This window comes from Rhea pennata, chromosome 2, assembly GCF_028389875.1.
Source record: "Rhea pennata isolate bPtePen1 chromosome 2, bPtePen1.pri, whole genome shotgun sequence".
Taxonomy (NCBI): Eukaryota; Metazoa; Chordata; class Aves; order Rheiformes; family Rheidae; genus Rhea; species Rhea pennata.
The window spans coordinates 22,528,296-22,544,875 of NC_084664.1; the positions used below are offsets into that span (position 1 = coordinate 22,528,296).

The 16,580-nt window shown below is 38.8% G+C and overlaps 2 protein-coding genes across 2 annotated transcripts in view; both read right to left on the minus strand.

Moving 5' to 3' along the window:
* Positions 1-11,145, minus strand: part of LOC134136845 (macrophage mannose receptor 1-like) — a 35,028-nt gene extending 23,883 nt beyond the window's left edge. Inside the window, exons 1-10 of the mRNA XM_062569057.1 lie at positions 11,085-11,145; positions 9,660-9,833; positions 8,312-8,473; positions 7,650-7,763; positions 5,961-6,107; positions 4,528-4,710; positions 3,520-3,674; positions 2,426-2,539; positions 1,345-1,460; positions 531-679 (exon numbers count right to left, since the gene is read on the minus strand). Of these exons, the coding sequence (XP_062425041.1) occupies positions 531-679; positions 1,345-1,460; positions 2,426-2,539; positions 3,520-3,674; positions 4,528-4,710; positions 5,961-6,107; positions 7,650-7,763; positions 8,312-8,473; positions 9,660-9,833; positions 11,085-11,145 (1,375 nt within the window). The remainder of the gene's footprint in view (positions 1-530; positions 680-1,344; positions 1,461-2,425; positions 2,540-3,519; positions 3,675-4,527; positions 4,711-5,960; positions 6,108-7,649; positions 7,764-8,311; positions 8,474-9,659; positions 9,834-11,084) is intronic.
* Positions 11,146-14,373: 3,228 nt separating this feature from the next.
* The window catches only part of LOC134135918 (macrophage mannose receptor 1-like), a 33,911-nt gene continuing 31,704 nt past the window's right edge, over positions 14,374-16,580 (minus strand). The window contains 3 exon segments of the mRNA XM_062567605.1: positions 14,374-15,062; positions 15,065-15,175; positions 16,292-16,324. Coding sequence (XP_062423589.1) covers positions 14,992-15,062; positions 15,065-15,175; positions 16,292-16,324 — 215 coding nt within the window. The 3' untranslated portion in view covers positions 14,374-14,991.

Sequence of the window (16,580 nt, forward strand, 5' to 3'; positions counted from 1 at the left end):
GAGGTGATTCAGTTTCAGAGAAACTACTATCAAACCTAACAAGCTTGTTTAAAGACATAACTAGTTAGTGTCAAGGCAAGCGTTTTCAGTCAGACACTTTTGTTTTGTTGAAATATAAAACAGCTGGAAATTTTCTGCAGTTTTCTCACATACACATATTGTAGGTCCAGTATTCTGTTGATAATTGTTTTTCTCAATCTGATGAACTGTTATTAATTGGCATTAAAAAAATGAAAAAATTAGACTATAGATCTTGTTAGACCGGCATAGCATTGACTTCAATCTTGTCCATCTAAAATCTGCTTTTGTGCAAATTACTGGGTGACTGAATTACACAGCATGTGATACTGAGCTGTGACTGCGTTTGTTGTCCTGGAGCCAAACACAAGGTCTGATGATGTTAGTCACCTACATCTCTAAGCACAGAAGTCCCTACTCTCATTTCTAGACTACCACAGGGTGGAAAGCAGAAATGCGCTCAGATTTCAGCAGGACTCCAGTCACAGGCAATAGCCCTCTGCAGCACATACCGGGCACGGCTGTATTCCAGTGTGTGAAGAGAGGAGTGTCGCCACTGGTCCACCTGAAAGTACCTTGCTCTTCTATGTCTGAGAGACCAATCCAGAAATATTTTTCATGTCGCAGTCCAGTCAGGCTAACCAGAAAGGCTTGCTCATTTCTGAAGAGGAAAACAATATTCAAAACCAAACTTTACCCTGCAATGTCAATCTAACTGATGCAAATGGAGGTATCCCTGTCATGCCAGAACGACTCCAGAGAAACACCTCTGAATGAAATTCAAGCAAAACCTCAGCAAGCTTTTAAGTGAGGTTAGAAGAATTTGGTGAAGGACAATTTCCTCCTTTCAGCCAAAGGCATCTCCCTTCCTTTCTTCTCCATTCTGTGAAATACCACAGGTCATGGCTCAACTCACACGAGTTGAATCACAGAATCACAGAATGGTTGGAAAGGACCTATGGACCTATACAATTGATAAGATCCTCTCTCAGCCACCTCCTATTCTCCAGGCTAACCAGGCCAGATCTCTCAGCTTTTCCTCATAAAAAGATGCTCCAGTCCCTTCCTTAGTAGCCCTACGCTTCTTTGTACCTGGGGAAAAAAAAAAAAAAAAAAAAAATACTGTTAAAATAGGTTGAGTAAAATGCCTTAAATCATTTAGTATTTTTTTTCCTTGCATGGATCATTTTAATTGGCTTACTATACTGAATACTTTTGAAAAGCCCTAGTAAAACACTTTGTCAAGAGTTAAAAAAATGGACAAGTTTTGCAAGATTCTGCATCAGAAGCACAGATCTGGAAGTAGAAAAAAGATACCTTTCTTACCTGTTTTCCACTGTAGTTAGATGTGCTTTGCTCTGTTCACATGTCTTATTTGCCTCTGAGAACGTTACAAATGCAGAGCCCACCAAATAGCAGTGAATACCATGCCTTTTCCAACCCTGTGGAAAACATAAGGTTATTAATGTGAAATTGAAAGAGACTGCCATGTAGAAATTAGCTCTGCTCTTTTGTATAGAAGTATTTGGTGTTAAATTTGTTGCTCTAAGTTTACAAATAAGATCAGACTAGGCAGATCCATTAATAATAACAAAAAAAAAAAAAGTTATTGGATTTTGTTGCTGCTTGCTCCCATGGAAGGCCTTTTTTCATTGAAGGGATGCTATTAAGATCTTAATCTTATTTTCTTTCCCTCTTTTATCTACACGTGACTTTTCAAAGAAAAATTTGACTGTGCTATTTGCTATAGCTTTCCAGTGCCCTGTAAATTGAGATTATGCAAACTCCCCCAGGCTCCTGTGATCCACTCCGGAGGAAGCTGCAGTTCCAGCCTTCCAGAGTTGCAGGGTCTAGTGCAATGAAAAAAAAATATATATATATATATATTTCAGTACTGAAGTGGGTTCCCGTATAAGTGCAGCTGTCCAAAGCTGCCATGGCTAACTCAAGGGAACTGGTGAGTTTCAGAGCCAAGAGGAAGGCACTCAGTGCTTAGTTATGGGGAGGCTAGAATAGGGATATCACTAAAACCACCTCTTTTCTTTCTGCTATTAGAGAGGTTTGTGCTGACCAATGCAGATCTAATGATCTTCTGATAAGGTGATTTTTTTTTTTTTTTTTTTTTTTTTTTTTTGCAAAACTTACTTACTGAAATGTCTCCGGGGAATGGAGGGAAAGGGGCATTCATTTACATGTGAACAAATTTTGACTGTGTTTCTTAATTATTTGCAGAACAAAAATAAAAATTATACTAAATATATTCATAATGCGCTAGTGGGAAAAGACTGGGTTTCCTCAGGAGTAGATCCTCTAGAGGATACAGACAAACAGAAAGACTCTAAAAAGGCAAGAAACAGTAAACCTCTTAATTCTTCCCAACATAATTTATTTATGAGAGAGCATTTACTCTCTGGCAGCCTGGATCCTTGATCTTCTCTTCCTCACAGGACTGGGATGAAGGCTTTGTTTTACAGATGTAGCCAAGTTTCTTATCACAAATATCAGTTGCCCAGTATCCATCCTAGATTAGTACAGAAAAGAAAGGAATGTGAAAAAGAGGGACATTTATAAACCTAAGAAAATTTGTATTTTGTTCTGCCTTCACTATAAGCACACTGAAATATGTTACCTAGGAAGGCTGTAGGATCATTGCTGGAGATATACAAAGATATTAGACATATCTGTCAGGAATGATTTAAGATACATTGGATGCTATTTTGAGATGAAAGAGTGAAATAAATGATGTCCTAAAGTCTCAGCCAGTTTCTATCATAACTAGCTATTTTATGAGAGGGTTTATAGAGATAAATACCCTCTGGAACTAATGGAACCACATTTACTACAGTATTATTTCACTACTCTTGTGGCAGAGATCAAGGAAACAGAGATAATGCAGGTCTGGGTGTATCACAGTAAATGTGGCTATTTCATCAATCAGGGAGAAGTTTCTGTGAAAATGACTAATTTTGTAAGAAAGGAAGTGTGTAAAAAGCAAAATTGAAATAGAGGCTTTGTTTTTTTCCAGAAAATCTGATTTAGGGTCAATTCTACTGATGTCTAATACTGGAAAACATTAATATTATTCTATGACATAACAGTTCTGTATTTTAAATTTGTTTCTTTTCAAATTCAGGACTCTGTGTGTGTTTGTATGTGTACATATAAATGCGTCTGAAACCCAAACATATATATATAATCAAGACAATAAAAGCTGTGAATCAATTATTGCTGCAGCCATTAAAATAAAGCTAATATAAAATTTTTGGATCAGAACTTTCAGTAGAAAAGAAATTTTGAAAGGTAGCACTAGGGAAATGCTACCTCACTACTTCTGACCTCTGCTGTCCTCTGAAAGTCTCACATGTTTGATGCCCATTTATGAGGAAAACTATATTAAGCTGGGATATCAAATGGCTCCTAGACAAGTTTGTAACAGCAAGTAATTTCACCCTGAGGTAGTTAACTACTTTGCCTTCCTATAAAATGACCACATGGTTGTACCTGACCCTTCATGGCAACACAGTTCTCTAGACCGTTTGGGTAGGTGGGATGTCCACGTTGCCATGCGGTGAACGTCACAGGAGTCCCATCACTCCACTCAAAATAGAAGTGAGCCTTGAGATCATTCAGACCAAGCCATAGCTCTTCTGTTAGATCTGAAGCATAAAAAGAAATAGGCAAGGTGCTATGCAATACAGTGAGCATTTTCACATCTGGAACAAACAGGGCTAAAAGTCGGGATGTGCTATGCAAGAAGTCTTTGTGCTTTATCAAAAATACTGGTTCCCTCTAGGATCTGCACTAAGATTTGGCTTGATCTGCAGTTGAAAGGCCACAGATTCCTTCCAGAAATCTTTAATTTAAATATATGTCTCTATGGCTGGAAGAAATTTTTTTGCAAAATTTTTGCTCGACTGTGACTTTGAACAATGAAACAACCCCTAATACCAAGGTTAGTATAGTCCATGGATAGATGTATCCATCCTATTAGGTGAGTCGAACCATGAAGGTGTTTACCAATCCATCCCCTTATCTGGGCAACTCAAAGTCAGTGAGAGTTCCTGCTGTGCAATACTCTTTACTTGTTCTTTACCTAACCTGATCCATGCAAGCACTTAGCTGAATTTCCACTGTTTTCAGTGGGGATACTGCAGAGCTAAAAGTTGAGCAGAGGCTAAACTTGTTGATTTGAAGCACAATTCTGAGGATATTGAACACAGAATGAAGACACAAAAGATGTAATTATTAAAGATCTTCATGTGCTTCTTTTAGGAATACATATTTTCTCTTTTGTTTTAATACTTTTAATGTTTCAGAATATAGATTATATCTTGATAAGTGTAAATACGCTTCCATGTATGTGCAATGGCAGTAACGTAAAAGAACACCATAAATTATATCCAGCCTTGGGCTTGTGACATTTCAGAGGAAGCTTTAATAGTTAATACTAAGCCCTGCTTTTATGCTACAGAAGAGACAATCAAAAAGCAGACGTTCTTGTATACTCACTGTAACCAAGCTGTGACACAAGAAAGCTGCACTCAGCAATATTGTGGACACTTGCCAGGTCTCCATCTTGCCTCTTACAGGAGGTCAGAGCATCCTTCCATACTTTGGGTTCTCTTTGAATGCTATAACAGTGGCCAGCATATGGCCACCAGCCATCAGTGCATTTGACAGGTCTCAGTTTCTCTGAAGTTAAGACACAACTGTTTCAGAGCAATTTTATAAAGAGGAAAGTAAGGGAGTCTAGAATGAGGTCTCTCTAACAGTCTTTACAAAATTAGGACTATAAATATAAATATAAGATAAGGTTAGAAATACAAATGCATTGAAATGAAAATTATATATGATTAAGGCGTGGTATGTTACATAGGCAAATAAAATGAAAAATCTTTCAAGCAGAGAAATACTGAAAATTGTCCAAATTGTGTCAGAGACACAATTTGAAATGATACTTTGTGAGGAAAGAGGGATTGATATAGACTCCAGTCTCTTCCCTTTTTTCCCCAGTAAGGACCTGGTAAGGCCAGCATGTCATGTTCTCCCATATCGCATGATGTGGTTAACATTAGGTTCTGCCGTCTATTAAATGTCTGTTATTGCAAACACATACGATTTTCAGATATGGCAAATCAAGATGTAATACTTTGGTAACTGAATGTCAGTAATCAGTGTAAACTGGTGCTATACTTTTCATATATATTTTTTAATTTTCGTATTCAGCAGCTTTTTATTACTTGGATTCCTAAACATATTTAAAAGCTTGGCATAAGAATGCTTTAAATAAGCAGTTTCTTCTTAAGGTTAATACTGGAGTGAAGTTACTCTGAAATAATCCATTTACTTTCTTTAACATGACTCCTCTTTTAAAGGTAGTATTTATAACATTCCCAGATGACAGCCACTAGCAGCTCCCTTCTGCATGTGGCATGTTCACAACCATGTTGTGTCAGTTGGGACCTTAGGTCGTGTGGCTCACGGATGAAATATAGCTGCTGTAAATGCTGCTGCTCCTCCTGCTCTGCTCATATGAACCCAATGTGTTGAATACATTAATATTAGAGTAATTGTAATTGCTCATTTGGAGCAAGTGAGGAGCATAAAATTTCTACAATACTTATGCAAATTTGGTCGTTGGCCCTGGTAACCCTCACAGAGCAGCTTCTATCTGTCTTGCTGGAATGAACAATAGAACGACATGAAAAAAAACAATAAAATTCTCCTACGCGTGATTAATATACAGTGAGAGGACATTTTGTGACAGACAGTGTGCATGTATATACATCAATATAAATAGATACATAGCTCTGTTTTTCAAAGTTTTTTTTAACATCTTTGTTGAAAATTGCGGTTGCACTGGACGTATCCTTTGCAGGTTTTGGCAAATTGCTCTTTCTAAAGTTAGACAAAAAAGCTTTCTTTTCATTTGATTAACCTACCCTCGGGTATACTGTCAGACTTTGAACTGAACTTTCTCTTTTCACAGATGTAGCCGAGCCTCTCATTGCATGCTTGGTTTTCCCATTTAGCGTTCTTTCTGGGATTCATCACTCCACAGATTTTCCCAGGGACTGAGAAAGGACTTCCTTTGAGTAAGAGAGAAAATAGAATCTCTATATAAGCACCACAAAAACAGATAAAAAGAATTACCAGAAGATCATGTTATCAGTGGGAAGATCAACGTATTGTGATTTCTTTAATGCTCGTTACGAAGAATGCCTTCCTCCATAGGGTAACTGCTGTTGCAGCTTGTACGGTGCTGCTTTCAGTCTCTGCTGGGAGAGGGAATCTGAGGGGTATCTGAGGGAATGTTTAAGCTGGGTGAGATGGATGATCCTCCATTGCTTCTGTTCCAAGACAGTATTAGGAACTTCTTAGTTCTTTTCCTGATATCCTGGCACACACAGAAAGAACAGCTGAAGCTGGATGTTTTTGCTGTCTCAAAAACTTGCTAACTTAAAAAATACTCCATTTTAAACATCCATTTAGTCTGTATCAACAATTTCACAATCATATTTTCCTATAAAACATTATATTTTTTCTCTTTTCTATTGGAGTGTGAAAGAACTTGTTTAAGCAGCAGAGGAAATTGCCTGACACAGAATTTTTGAAAACTTAGAGCAGACTTGCATTATTCCTTTACCATTCTGTAACATTTCCAAAACTGGGGGCAGCTGGGAATGCTGGTACTACAAATAGAAACACGGAAAAGAAAAACCAACTAGCAAACAGGAGAACCAAACAGCTGTAATCACCGAGCTCCAAAAGAAGAAAAGATGAAAAGAAACACCAAGATGATTTTATTTGTGCCAGTGCTGAAGTCAAGCACGCCAAATGCGGCACCTGAACGCTGTGCCCCGTCTTCTCCCAGCAGAGACCAGGGAGGGTTTGGCCGTAGCAGCACTTGCTCGAGCAGACGGGCGCTGGAGACGCAGGCAAGGGTGGCCGGAGGCGGGTGCTCGTGCTCGGCCACGGGAGCTGCCACTGCCGCGGGAGCCGGGGGCATCTTTGCCTGCCGAGGTGGCCACGGCCGGTGGCCAGGCTGCTGCCCCGCTGCCCTGGTGCTAGCAAAGCCCCGTGCCACCGGCCACCACCGGCCCCTCCTCGCGGTGCAGCTGCTCTCCCCACGGCACGAGTGCCGCAAACCTGGCCCCATCTCTCTGTCTTCAGGTGGCCCAGGGCAGTTTTGCGGACACTGCCGAAGAATTACGAGCTGCTCTGCAAGGCTCTCGACAATATTTAGATTTTTTCCAGAAGATGTAGTGTCATTATTCTCTAAATATTTTGCTACTTTAGGAAGATTTGATTTATATTTTTAGTTTTGGATAACACATTATGGAAAAAAATTCTGATCTCTGATCTCTAGGGTAATATTTCACTCCGAATAATACTCTCCTTTCATAAACAAGCTCTTTGCTTATACAAGGAAAGAAAAAAAAGAACCTGCTACAGCTGATATCCACAGGCAGCTTGGTAATTTGAAAAGTGTACCTTTAGAAATAAAGGGCTAGATCTTCAGCTACAGTAAATCAGCATGGGCCCCTGAACTAGAAGTACCTGGAGTAGTTTTTATCAGTTTGTGTTTTATTAGAATCCATTCAAATATTACAAAAAGATTTAGTTCTTACCTGGAGCCCAGTTTAAATATCTGAAAGGACTGCCCCCAGCCCATTGCCATCCGTTCTTGAAATTCAAACCATTCAATCCAATCCAGAAAGCAAAGCTGAATTTTTTAATTAGCTCTAAATTAGAAAAAGAAAGTAAATGGTAGCTTACCAGCCTCATCATTACCAAGGGAAAACAAAGAAAGCTAGAAATAAGGAATATTCGTTTCTTAGCCTAAACCAGTCCAAAAATATTCCTTTCCACATTACTGAAATTCACAGACCAAACTTATAAAACATGTAAATGAATAAATGTAAAGGTGATAGACGTCTCTTCTGGCTATTGGAAAGGGCAAATCAACATTTTATTTTCACAAGCTGAATGACAGTTTACTTCTCTCACTTTGTCAGCAAGTCCCATTTCATTAAAACGTCCTATATCCTGCCTGCAGCACACAGGTGGGATGAGGTCATTTTCCCTCCCTGAATAGATTCAGGACCAATCCTCCATAATTAAAAAAACAACAACAACAACAACAAAAAACATAGCTAAATTAAAGGAAGAACAGGTCGGGGCAGTCTTTCTTCAGTGAGTGGGAAGACAAGGCAGCTAACTGAGTTGTCTAAAGATCTGTGGTAGGAAAACTCCCCAGCATATTTTCAAGTGCAGTTGCTTTGTCATTTACCTCCCATATACATTTGCTCATGTATCTCTGTGATGCTTAGTAGTTCTGCATTTTGCTGCTGACAGCTTTTCCTTGCTTGGTGCCAAGTTAGAGCTGATTCTGAGTTTATCTGATAGTAAATGCCAGTTGAAACGTCTTCTGTCCAAAATCTTTCTGTGTCATCTGGAAGAGGAAGCAAAATTGAACACTGCTATTAGGTGACTGACGTTGCACCACCCGAAAACCTAACAAGTACATGATATTCTGTAATACAAAATCTCTACCAATGCACAGCATTAACTGCATGGTATCACAAGCTCCTGGAAAATTGAAATTGGATTAAGAATAATTTTTTTAAATGTACATTTTTTAAATGTACAAAAATTATTATTTTAAATTTCTAAGTTTTTAAGGGAAGTGAATGTGCATCTAAAATTTGCTTTTATCCAAGAAAAGTAGTATTAGGTAAACTAAATACATATGTTTATTGAAAAAAGATTCCTGGTTTAAGTCAGAGAAAGAAAGCAAGCATGCTGATGAACTATGACCCTGGGGACTGTTCATACTCACAGGGAAGTCCTTGTTAGCTCATCTTCAAAAGAAGTAACTTGTCCAAAAACTGCAGAGTTTGGCCCTTGAGAGCCTGAGGAGCTATAGAAACAGTTTGTGCAGCACTAATGTTCAGACCAGCTGGACTCTTTGCTTACAGAACAGCTCTTAAAATTTGAAACTGTTGTGTTACTGGGAAAGCAGTCGGTGAGGAAAGTGAAATCATCTGTGTCCCAAGGTGGTGGAACCCCAGACACAGATGCAGCAGTATGGAAAATAGTACAGAGATGAGAGGGGAGCATAATTTTATCAACAGTGTTTTTGTGTAGACGGAATAGAAGCAATAGGAGACAAGAACACAGTAGGAAATGTATGCCAAGGGGAAAAACACAGTATATAGCAATTTAAGTGTGAATTGACCTACAGGGCATGCCTGAGGAATAAAGAGCAACAAGAATTTTTGGAAAGGACGGTAACCTAGATTCATGCTGTTCATGCCATGCACTTTAGTTACATAACTGAGACGTCTAGTAGCCCCTTCACCTCTCAGGTCTGCGAAGAGAAACAGCTACCTCCAGTAGGTGAATCAGAGCTTGAGTGGACTGAATCACACTCTGGGGTGCTTATTTCTCCACTCACTAAAGAGGGAGAGCTTGGGTGGTGGGGTTAGCTTTCAATTAGACCATTTTCATTTGGGCTACTCTGATGAGGTTTGTCACAAGGATGAGTAGCTGGAACCTTATAATGGATCCAATAGCTCAATAGGTGGTTTTCTCAACAATGTTTCATGACAAGTTAATAAAATGCAGAACTTACTTACTTTTTAGTGGGCAAAATCCATACAATCTATCAGCATCAAAGTCTGCAGTTGTAGCACACCACAGCCAGCCATCTGACCTACCAGCATCTGTGCACTCAGTGTACTGTTTGCCTTTATATTTGAAAGGGAATACACAAGGTTGTCCCCTGGCATTTCCTTGTAATGTAAAGGTATCTGGGGAAAAGAAAGAGTTAAGAAGACACATGAAAATGATCATAAAATGATAAATCTAACTTTCTAATAATAGATCCATTTATCTATTTATCTCTGAAGCTATCTAGCCATCTGAAATTGAGGCACCATCTTTTTTAATCCAATTTTATCATTTTTTTCCCTTGTGTAGCTAGACATATTAAATAAAATATTATATTAGTAAGATTTGGATTTTAGATGCCATATTTAGAATTCAGAGAGATGCTCTAAACATTGAAGAGTGTATACACCTTTTAGGAAAGTCTAATCCTCACCTGTGATGATAAATCACAGTTCCTGATGCCAGAGCACCCACAAGTAGCTCTTAGACATAAATGAGTTCACTGCATTGTAGTAGTCAGTGTAGCTCAATAGGCTCATTCTATTATTCTATTTTTAATTTACTGTTTGAAGAAAACAATGACTGAAAAGGATAGCTGACCAAAGAAAATATAGACCAGATTGTGACAGACATCATTGGACAGTGAGAATGTTAGTCGTCAGTTACACATTTCTGCACTTGTTGAGTCTGGCAGATTTGCACTCAACTCATTCTTCAAGGTTAACGGTGCTTCATCTTTTTTGATTATCACTGCATTGCAGGAGAGTGATTTTTCCTGAAATTCAGATATATGCTCTCGATCCCACATTCATGCAAACACACTGGTCCATTCAGTTCTACATGCATTATTGCTTTACCATTTCTCTCTCTACAACTATACACCATGAGCAGTATCTATAAAACAGAACGGTTCCTCTGCCTCGGTCGGACTGGAGGGAGGAGCCAATTCTTTCTTCTCATACCTTACAACGTGCGGTAGAAGGGGAAGCTTGTACAAGTTAACATGAAAAAATAGCTTTAAAACCTTGACAGTAACTGCACTTCTGGTGTACTGGGAAGGGTAAATGGAGAGAGTGCCACCTTTTCCTCTTCTCCCATCACTCTGCCATACAGAGCCATCAATAATCTGATTTAATATCTCCAACGGAAAAAATCCATTGTGAGATCCTCTTTTTCTTACTTCATTTTCCCCCCAGCAATCTTATATCCTCCTCTTTTATTCTGCATTCTGCATCCAAAACTGCCAGAATAATACCCAACATAATCTATATCCTGTATCAAATCTTGTAAAATATACAGAATAGGTAATCTGTGCATTAAAATTATGAAGCTGACCAAGGCAAAGCATTTTCATATCTAGTTTAACACAAAACCAACATCAGGAAACTTACCCAGTGACTGCAGAGTATAATGTCCGAGGGAAAGAAAAGCCAAGAACATGGAGGGAGTCATGGCCAGTGTTACTTCCCTTTCATTCCTTTATCGGACTGTAAGATTTGCAATGCATAAAAACCTTCTGAGTGAGGATAGTGGCGGGTCCTCCTCTGTGTCAGAGAGTTGATAGATGAAAGCTCTATACTCTAAATAAGGAAGTATCCTGTCACATGTGGCATTTTGAAATAAGTAGAATGCACTTTGTAAACACTACTGTCTCTGAAGTGCTAGTTCATTCCAAAACTCGAGCCTCCATCCTTGTTACTGGAGGTGGTAAGTGGAAAGGTGACATTCATCTTTTCTTGGGACTTAGCTAACACTTCACAGGGGTCGGTTGCTGGGGTGTCACACAGGCCAAACCTCTAAAAAAGCAGCTTGGGAGTTGGTGACAAGAAACCTGCAGTGAAACATAAAAGATTAAAAACTCAATGACAGCTTTAATACCTTGAGGAGAGAGGGAGACAAGCCCCAGTGGTCCAGTGCATTGCTTCAACCTCACAGCTCCACACCGGAAGAAAGAGAGTATTTTACAGGACCTGCAGTATTCGGTTCGTTGTGCATTATTGCTCACTTTTACAGCTCAAATTTCTTCTGTTCTGCACTAATTATAGTGCTTGCTTTGATCACAGTTTCAAACTGGGCTGTTTACAACTACTGGTTAAAAATCTGAAAATGAAGAAGTTTGATGCTACTGACTAAGCCACTCTGTAACAGAGTAAGAACCGAACTTTTGCCTAGAATAGTTTGTCAAGCAAAATTATATATATATGCCTTACCGAGAAATTACTAATAAAGGTGTTCTAGGATAAAGCAAAGTAAGCTAAATTGAAGAAGGTCCTCTTAATTTGTGACCAAAGTGCTCGTCTGAAGACTTACACTGGCAAGGGATTCCAGTAGAACCATCCTGATATAGTTCTACTGGTAAATTTTCATATGCAGACAAATCCTACTGTTTCTTCTGTTTATGGGTACAATTAAAAGAAGCTGTGAAACAAAATGGAAAGAAGCACAAAACGGAAATTGTGAGATACTATGTACAGAAGCTGAACTGCAGATGTCATAGGAGCAACAACTGTCTCCACTTCTGTTTGAAAGGCTGTAAAGAAAATTACAGAAAGAACTAGCCAAACCCGTTGACTTGGCTGAGCAAAGTACTCAAAGAGAAAGAAAGAAAGTTTACTTCCCTCTCAATTTTTTTTAATGAGATAATCAATTTCACTCATTAATTATAGCTATTTATTATACAATATTTATGTTATCATAACTCCGAAAAGCCTAAGCCAGCTTCCGTCGAGATTTTAGTGTTATAAATTGTAAAATTCAAAATTCGCCCAGAAGTAGCTTTAAAAAGAAAAAAGACTTCCCTATCAATTATGCAAATGAAAGCACTCTCAGAATTTCATTATTAGCGAATTTTGAATTACCAAATGTGATATTTGTAGTAAGCCTGTGAATTCATTCTGTGCAACTACTTAAAATATGCTAATAATTTTTTTCATTCTTTGTGGATGGCTGCTGTATGGGAAAAGTAAAACTGTGTCAGGAAAACAAAAAGATATGCAAGAACAACGAGAGCTAACTGGAGTCTCTCTGTAGATAACATTTTGGGACAGTACAGGATCAGCAAGGTGCGCAGGGTTGGCCCAAAGTCTTAAATAATGCTGAGTGAAGCCAAAAAAATGATAGGGTAGGAGAGAAATAGAAGCAGAGTCTAAAGAGTGAAACCATAGTTTAAATATATCTGAAATCACAAAGTGAAACAGCACTGACAGAGGGAATCCCTATGGAAAATTCCCGGAGGACAAAATTCCTGCCCAGTGCCCTCCAGTGCCTCCAGGGCAAGTGCCATCCACACTCTGGTCCGAACCGAGCCTTAGCTCCCCTTGCCTAAGCGAACATTTATGAGGCTTCACCTCCCCAGGGCTGCAGAGCGATGGGGTGGGGTGGTGAAATTAGGGCTGCAGGGGTAGACTAAAGCAGGGCTGAAAATTCAGCGCTTTGCAGCTGCTGCTTTCACACAACCAGAGAGCTCAACACTCATTATGGACCTTGAATGTTCACTGTCCTTGCATGTTGAATTTCACCGGTGCAAGAGGTCAGTCTCACCAGTGTGTTAAATTCTTGGGTTTATTTATGCAAAAAAAAGGGGGAGGGGGCTCAGTACCTAAAAAGTAACCTTTATTCCTTTTCTATTTTTATTCTATTAACTTTCCAGCTTGCACAGGAGTCCTTGTGCAGCCTAGACAAAACAGGTTGCATGCTGAGGCTAGCATCTAAATGCTATTCCCCCAAAATGATTAGTGCTTAAATTGCATCTCACCTAAATTCTAGTTCACACTGTTTTTCACTCTGTTTTTCTAATGTCTTCAACATTGCCTTTGTGCAGATTCCTAGCACAGTATCTGCTGCATTCCTCAGTTTTCAGTTCGTCTTTTTGCACTTAAAAATAGAAAGCTAAATTTGGAGTGGTGGGGAGAGAAGCCCTCCTTGTTATCTGCAAACAGATGCTGCACGGTCAGGAGCACCCTCCGTGCCTCTTTTCACCGGTGGCTTCCAGGTGCACTGCAGGAGCTCTTATCGGGCACAATAGTTTTGGGCAGTTTGGCTGCTCTCTGAGGCTGTGGCTTTCTGCTGAGTTTGCATGACTAACAAAAACTGATAGTAACTGTTCTGGTGTTTTGCTTGTAGGTGAACTTCTGCAACACACAGCTGAGCCTATATTTAAGCATTGGCACATTTTCTTACACATTTTTGTTTGTTTTCATTTCCTGTTAAAAAATGCACTATTTTTCAGGGGCAGTATTTGGCCACCAGTGCCTAACACGATTAGTGAGGATAAAAGTTGTCTCTATCCTGCACAATGAACTGATGTTCAAAACGCAGATAGAGATATGGTTGTCACATGTGCATGGGGGGCTGCAAGGGAAGGCCTAAGGGAAAGGAAATATTGGGACATTGTAGGGTGCTACACTTGGGAAAGGAGCCACCTGCTTCCAGAACCGCGAAGCTGTATGTATGTCACCCAGTAACTACTAACACTACATAAAGCAGACAGGACTGTTACTTGATTCACAGGGAATTTTGATGGTAAAAATTATATTAATAAAAGCCTCTATTTATTTCAAACCACTAAAAAGAAGACAGAAAAATGTATTGTTTAAACCCTTTTGTGAGGGTGAGAATATTTTAATTCACATATATTGAACATATTACAAAGTTAATCATATTATCAGATTGAAAAAGAACGTGCCTGAACTTAATATCCTTTGCTAGTGAGAACTGCATTTTCCATAGCAGAAAATGAGAATGGTAAGTTTTTATCTGCCAAAGTTATCTGAGGTTAGTATACGAAGCCACATTTTTTTTAAAAAAGGTAGCAGGATTCAGCTGTAAAAATCAATAAAACAGGTGGATTGATGGAGCAAAGATTGTGGGGCAAAAAGGGTTCAGAATGGCAATAGTTAGGCAGATTTTTTGAGCACTTTGCAGTTTTCAGAAAGACATGGAAATCCAGTTCTATATAGGAATCACACTTTATTGAATATTTATTCTCACTAGTTGACTTTTATAGTTCTTTTTCACTGTGTTCGTTTGTTATTGGAAAGTAAGTTACACTAGTATGTTTGCTAAGACATGTAAGAACAATGTGACTGTTAGAAAACTGTAAGTCAATAATTCTATTTTGTAAAATGTGATACAAAAGAGGCTGCTATTACAAAAAAAAATAGAAATGGGAAAATGGGATTTGGTTTAAGATTACAGGTATCCTCACTGGAGACTTTTAACAGACACATCTTTTAATTTCAGCAAGCAGTTTGTTCCTCTGAATTGATATGTGCCGCAGGACCCATTCTCAACAATTCTTTAATCATTCACACTGCAGTATAAACGTGTTTCATCACCTCTCTCTCTTGATAGTTGGTTTTGCCTTTTTTCTTGTAGCAGTAGATTGACATGCCAGCTCCAAGAAGAATGAAAATGGCCAAGAAAACAAGTAGCCAAACAGATAGATGAACAGATGGATGAGTCTCTTCATTCCCTTCCTTGTCTGAAAATGAAGGCACATTACCATAAGAAACCTTGCTAATATTTTATTCCACAGAAGACATGAGAAACAAGATGCAGGTGCTCTCTGCCGTCTGGAGTCTGTTTGGTGTAGACCTGAACTCTGGCTGCTGGTTAGTAGCCCGGTTCCTTTTGCTAAAGCTAATATTTGGTCTCAATGAATCTGGACTGTGGTAATATACAAAGCTACCTATGAATGCACTGGATACTCATAAGAATTCAATTAATAATGTATCCACCTATGACTTGCTCGTTGTTCAACAGTTTGGCTCCATGACTGGTCACCTTCACAGTGTGGCATTGCTTCTGCTTTCAACTAAGTGAAAAATAGAGGTGACTAGGAAACCAAAGTAAGGGCAATATTCTGCTTATGTAAAGAGTCACACTGAGCTTTCCTACCCCTTGCCCAACGCTGGCTAAAGAGCATCCTCCATCCGTACACTGTGCTATACCCTGCTTGTTCTTAATTCCAGCCTAGAGAAATACAGTCCTTCATAAGATGGTGAAACTATATGAGAACAAGAATCTTGCATCATCTTGGTAGCTTTCAAAATATTGAGGAGTTTGGATAAAAAAGTTTCCTATTTTCTTCCAATTTGGTGGCTATCATTGTTCTTGGCGTTCATGTAATGCATGGAAATCATGGAAGAAACTTCGCAATATCTCCTGCTGCCTTATTGAAGAAACAGGGCAAATTCCAACCTCAGGTAAGACTTTTGGTCCATATAGAGCATATGTAATGAGAGCCAGCTTTTTAATAGTCATGCTTTAGATATGAATATAGGATGTTAGTAATTTGGAAGTGAGTTTTACAATATTTTTATGTCAGAGTGTTTACAGTAATAATAATACCTATGGAACAAATTTGCAAAGAGACTTCCACCTAGATCCACATGAGTTTTAACAGTGAAGTTAAAGCTCTCTGCATCTGTTCGTGAAGTGAGTCACAAGTTAGGTCACTGCTGAGTTCATCAGCCCAGGCTTAGCCCTGAGGCAACCCAGCTGACCAAATATGTGGAAGAGGGAGTGGTTTAGGAAAACTCATTTTAAGCTTTTCTTGCTTTTAGATTTTAATTAGCTTTCTTATGAAAACTCTTACCTTTCTTATGAAGAGGACTCCCACTGGGCTCAACTTCAATGAATATCAGAGAGAAATAATGTAACACTTCATTAGAATCCATAAAAGTTTGACTATTTCACTAAAATTATACAGGAACAAGAAACCCTGAAGGATTATTGTCAGGAAACTAAACTGTCAGGAAACACTTCAAGATATAGTTCATAAAAATATCTTCTAAACTAATCAATATTTGTTACAAAATTTTGGGTGTCAGAACAGAAAGGGGACTAGAGGGACATCCCAGAAACAGCTTTTCATAGTGAGGGTT